This window comes from Homarus americanus, unplaced genomic scaffold (assembly GCF_018991925.1).
Source record: "Homarus americanus isolate GMGI-L3 unplaced genomic scaffold, GMGI_Hamer_2.0 scaffold19117, whole genome shotgun sequence".
In the NCBI taxonomy this organism is placed as follows: domain Eukaryota; kingdom Metazoa; phylum Arthropoda; class Malacostraca; order Decapoda; family Nephropidae; genus Homarus; species Homarus americanus.
This window is the reverse complement of record NW_024754704.1, coordinates 2,535,627-2,541,285: the sequence shown is the minus strand read 5'-3', so window position 1 is coordinate 2,541,285 and position 5,659 is coordinate 2,535,627. Positions and strand designations below refer to the sequence as shown.

Below are 5,659 nucleotides of genomic sequence, written 5' to 3'. Positions count from 1 at the left end.
CAGTCTTTGTATCTTTTCAGTGGAGGTAACATCTTGCTTGAGACTCACTTCAACTAAATGCCTTTTTTTCTGTTTTTGCAAGCAAATTATTGGTCATTTTGAAATTTATTTTACATATTGACAATATATAATGCAGTGCAGTGTTGATTTAAAGAAAATAATCTTGAATTGCACCAAGAGAACTGAAATTTCATGGGTGAAATGGCACCATGGGGTGACTTCTCTTCCACCCCAATGCCTTCTCTTCTCCACCCCCATTCTAATTCCCATCATCATCCAGGAGCCTTCTACATACACACCTCAAAGTAAGTGTACTTTTCTACCTTTTTTGCTGAATTTAGGCAATTTTCGGTGAGCTGGAACCAATTACCCAAAAACCCATTGAAACAATGGTTTCGGTTAAAGAGCAACCTTCTAGAACGGATTGTGCTCGTTAACTGAGGGACCACTGTATACTTTTTCTCTTGGAATTTAAGCCATTATGCTTACCATTTTGGCCCAAAATCTCAATATAGGAACAGTAATCCTGAGCATGCTGAGTCTGAATCTATGGCCCACAAATTGATTGTGGGTATTAGTGGGCGTATTGAAACTCGGAAATTTGCAATGAAATTTTTTCAGAGCTAATTACTAGCTAACTACCGGTATGGGTTTCTGAGGTGATTACACATTACACAAAATTGATTACACATGAATCTTCATTGCTATCATCACTATACTATAACTTTCTTGTGAGCAAATTCTTGGAAAAGGTAATACATACTGTACATACCTGGAACTTCCCTAAGAAGATAAATTACACTTACCAGCCTCATGCATATCCAACAGAGAATTGCTAAGAGCTGATCTCTTTAAAGTAGAATCAGCTTTAAAGAGTTCCATTTTTTTCATTGGCAGTCAGTAATTCCATATCAGCTACACCAGTCACGGTTCTTGGCCATAGAACTGGGTCTTGATGCTCTTAAAGATGCCTTGTCTCTCCAGCTCCCCTTCAATTCTAAGAGTTTCCATCTCATCCATTTCACACACATTTTCCTTCAAATCTTCACAAAATTTGGTATGATCATGTTCACTGCGTGCATTGAAAATTATCAGTACTATATTGTCCACACGGTGTTGAATAAAATTTACATTATTAATTCAGGTGTAGGTTATTTTAGCTTCTCTTATTAAATTTTGGTAGAGAAAGGTAACATTCAACATTGTAATTTCATTTCCTATACCAATCCAAATGATATTTAAACAGACTATTACTGTACAGTACATACGTGGCACTTCCTTGATGGAAACAGCAAGACCGGCAAGAGGGAAGCTCTGCCTAAATGTATATGTTACAGAACTTTTCTTTTTGGAGAAAATCTTGGTTACTTCCGGAAGGTCATTGAAAAGGAAGACTTCTCACTGGTGAACTCCAACCCTCTCTTTCTTTGTCATATCGGGAATCTCATACAATCGACAATAACATACAAGTCGACGATGAGGTAGAGCCAAATTGGGCTTTTTGCCTAGTCTGTTGCACCTGTTAAAGATAAACCATTGTAATTTTATCCTCATCTTCACATTGGACATGCAACTACAGTAATAAACTTTACGAATATAAATTATATAGTTTTACATACACTGCAAAACATATACACTTCAAATAGTACTGTTTGGAGCACTATCAAATACAACATTTGAACAATTACCTTTAGAACTTGAGTAACGTGATCATGACCAGGTCAAAACTCTTGCGCTTTAATACGCTGATACATTCCCTCCAACATCTCACGTTCAATATCATAACTGTCATCAATACCTGTTAGGAACACAAGAGTTTTGTAAAAATAAACAACATAAATGTGTTAAACTCATATGACAAGCATTCCCGTATGCATCAGTAGATACTTGTCATGTTTATGTGCCAAAGCACCCACTCCTGTTAACCATTAACCAATGGTCTTGTAAATAACCGGCAACATTAATAGTACAATAACAATACAAGATGGTAATGAAAGCTGTTGGTTTAGATTTTAGGCAAAATGATTAAGAAACAGTAAAATATCTTCACTGACTTTCAATCACCAAATGAGCAAATATTAAAGAATTATTAGTTTCATGAACCACACATACCCCTCCACATTCATGAGGTAACCCTTGCTTGAGAGGAAGATGCTTCCCCACACATTTTTTTTTTACGGGGATTAGTCCACCTGGGCACAGGTCGCTGACCCACATCAGGGCTTGGGGGCGAAAATGTAATAATAATAATAATAATAATAATAATAATAATAATAATAATAATAATAATAATAATAATAATAATAATAATAAAAATAATTATAATAATGATAATTGTAACAATAATAGTAATAATAAGGAACCATAAAGAAATACAAAAGTGAAAGATCAAAAGTGATAAACAATATATGTATGTTGTGTTGTCATTAGTAAGAGAAACAATTGAGACCCTGCAATTGTGTGTAAATGAGGCAGAAAGTCAGATCATCAACCTGGGACTTGGTCACATATGGCAGCAGGGTCTACCATTAGACAACACATTATGCTTCCAATATCTTCCCAGGCGGTAGTACCTCCCTGTTTGGTAGCTTCCTACTACCTATAAATGATTACAGTTAGCAACTGTTACAGAAATCCAAATTAATTTACAGAATAATGAAGTCCACAGAAATCCAATAATTCATATAAATCAACTTGAACCATGCAAATAATATTGGTATACAGCTCCTACCCGACTTACAACCTACTCGACTTACAACCACCCGCACTTACGACCTGCCTCTGCCGTACCAAAATTTTGTCTAATTACATATTTTCAAGTCCCAACGTCAGTACAGATAAAATTTTTGTTTGTAATTCACTTTAAAATGGCTGGCAAGGTTAAAAGTGTGAGTTTTGTGGTGCTAAGAAAGAGACACCCATTTTAGATTTCCTATGTATTATTTAAGCATTTTCGACTTATGGCCTGGATTTGGGTCCCTAACCCCGTCGTAAGTCGGGGAGGAGCTGTAGTAATATCCCCATTAGCCGGATTCTTTGATCCCCGAAACTCTCCATTACCCAGCATTACAAGAAACTCCAAGAAAAATGTCTATTCTGGGCATTCGAATTAGTTTCTGATCAATTTTCCGGACCCTCTCTTCTCCACAGTCTTCACCTGCCACTAGTGACTTCAAAAGGGGGAGAAAAGTTAATTTTTTGGACAAACTCAGAAATGGTAGGAGTTATGTCGCATGTAGTCATGCATACAGAGTAAATGAATCTACAGTGCACTACATCAAGAAAAGTGAAAAGGAAATTAGACAGGCAATGGTTAATTGTGCACCAGTTACTGTTAAATCTCCCAGCATGGAAAGTGTATTAATAAAGATGGAGAAAGCTAAACATATGGATAGAAGACTTGAATTGCTTCATATTCCTGTAGATAATATAATTATCCATGTGAGAGCTGAAGGAGACAAGGAAGGGAAGCACTCTTTTCTGGCTAGCAAGGAGTGATTTGGTAATTTTAAGAGGAGATTCGCCCTTTATAACTTAAGGGTAATGGACGAATCAGCGTCAGCTGATCATGTGACTGCACAGATGTGTCCCAAGGAATTTGTAAAATTAATTAATGACAATGGATATTTGCCAGAGCAAGTCCTCAATGCAGACGAAACGATTGTGGTACAATAAAATGCCGAGTAGGACAAACATATCCAAGGAGGAGAGACAGGTGTCAGTATTTTAGGTAGAAAAGGACAGTGTCTCACTGTTGTTGTGTGGTAACACAGCTGGCCATATGATAAAGCCTATGGTTATTTACAGGACAAAGGGAATGATAAAATTCATCGCCATACCTGGAAATCTCTCAATCCCGGAACTGCTCTGCCCCAATTAATCCGGTTAATGGGGATATTACTGTACTTATCTAAACAGACTTATATACTGTATTTACTGTACCTATCTACATATCTGAAAAAAGCACTGTTAGTACTAGTGTATATGTACAGAAAAAAATATTAATGCTAAATAGCTTTCATTTGACTTGCCTCTTAAGTTCTTAATAAAATCTAGTTTCATTCTTTCTTCTTGTTTCATAGATGCAGTGTGAAGATCTATATTTAGCATGATGATGGCAAACCCCAACACAAATATAGTTTCAGGATCTCTTAATTTAGCCACGATGTCCCTATTACACTGACAGTAACGTTGAGCAAATACTTGCATAAGACGCTCAACCTTTTGCGCTTCCCCAGGCATGCAGAAATGTGTTTGGGACTTCCTAAGAGCAACATCTACTTGCATACCAGACAGGTCAATGTCATGTGCAAAACACCTGGAAATAAATAAAATTTGAAATTAATGGCCTTCAAGCTGGATGTACATCTGTACATGTTTCTCCTATGATCAATTGATATATGATAACTTACTGTATAATGAAATGAGTAGTACAGTAATGTTTGTAAACAATATAATGTAACTTTCAAATCCTGCATAAATATAATGTACCATATATTATATAACATGTATTGATACAGTACAGTATTGTAATTTTCTACTATTTGTGACAATAAAATAATTGAAGTTGTACTTTTGTTTTAATTTCCATTTTGCATTATATATACTTAATACTGACCTTAGGCTTAGGCTCACCTCACTCCTTCGCATATTAGACCCGCCCCAACGGGTCACCCGCAGTTACCATCAAGAAGTTGAACAGAGAGCATCATCTGCGCATTTGTCATTTGGGACCCCGTCCGAACCCACTGATCTGAAAATGTAAGTACTGTACTAATAATCTTAACTTTCCAATTTTAATCCTGTTGTAATTTAATTTTAAATTTTATATTATCTTCTTATCCTAACATTACCTATCGTATTAATCAATGTTCTCCCGCTATACTGCCAGACTGGGGTCACTAATCCTAAGGGGGAATACTTAAATCTACGTGTAATCTTAATTTCTAAGGGTCGCTGCCACCAGACCCCCTCTGGACAGCATGTAGCTCGTTAGGTAGCGTGCAGAGTGGACTAGGCATTGGGTTAGGCTTTTCATTGACCAGATCGATAAGGGGAAAGAAGGGTGAAACCACAACCTGTCTTAGTCCTTTCAAATGTTCCTTCTACTCACTTCAGTTCATTTTTGGTACAACCTAACCACAGTTCTTCTTGTCGATGGTCTAGGCACATGGGTAGTGTAATTCTGATATCAGGGTCACTTGGGCAGAAATAAAGGTAACTACTGTGGGAGAAATGAATACTCCTAAAATTCTCAAAGAACAAGTTTATTAATATAAAATCAAAGGGGAAAATAGATGTTATTAACATATAACTACCAGGCTCAACTCCTGGGCCTATTGCAGACTCTGTATTCCTTATTTATTTATTTTCTTATTTACTCAACAGCAATTACTCAGATATTACACTCTTACCGTGCACACAATAACTGGTGTCACCTTACATTACATCGCAGGACCAGTTCCTTGTCCTTACTCCCAATACACCAATACTGATACAAACACCGACATGGGTCCACCACCCAACATGGGGTAATTATGAACAAACACATACAACCACACTGTGGACCATAACTCCAAGGCCTGTCCTAGGGTATAGCACTGGCGCCTCTAACAACTACTGTTGTGGTCTGTTACACTCCGACACGAGGTGGGTCTGG

General features: G+C 37.0%; 1 protein-coding gene and 1 long non-coding RNA gene across 4 annotated transcripts; both read right to left on the bottom strand.

Annotated features, from left to right (window-relative positions):
• Positions 1-424: 424 nt before the first annotated feature.
• On the bottom strand, positions 425-2,216 carry LOC121856013. Of its 2 annotated transcripts, XR_006086872.1 has the most exons (4): positions 2,113-2,216; positions 1,689-1,798; positions 1,269-1,519; positions 425-1,072 (listed from the first exon to the last, which is right to left on the bottom strand). It is a non-coding gene; the product is annotated as an uncharacterized LOC121856013 (long non-coding RNA). The 2 variants fall into 2 exon arrangements; XR_006086871.1 differs by having other exon boundaries at positions 425-1,519.
• A 754-nt stretch (positions 2,217-2,970) lies between these two features.
• LOC121856014 (IQ motif and SEC7 domain-containing protein 1-like) lies at positions 2,971-4,952 on the bottom strand. Of its 2 annotated transcripts, none has more exons than XM_042351249.1 (2): positions 4,619-4,952; positions 2,971-4,318 (listed from the first exon to the last, which is right to left on the bottom strand). In XM_042351249.1, exons 1-2 carry the CDS (start codon positions 4,648-4,650, stop codon positions 3,976-3,978), a joined length of 375 nt encoding a protein of 124 aa, XP_042207183.1. In that variant the 5' UTR covers positions 4,651-4,952; the 3' UTR covers positions 2,971-3,975. The 2 variants fall into 2 exon arrangements, 1 of the variants encoding a protein (XP_042207183.1); XR_006086873.1 differs by having other exon boundaries at positions 3,990-4,318; positions 4,636-4,952.
• Between the last annotated feature and the right edge of the window lie 707 nt (positions 4,953-5,659).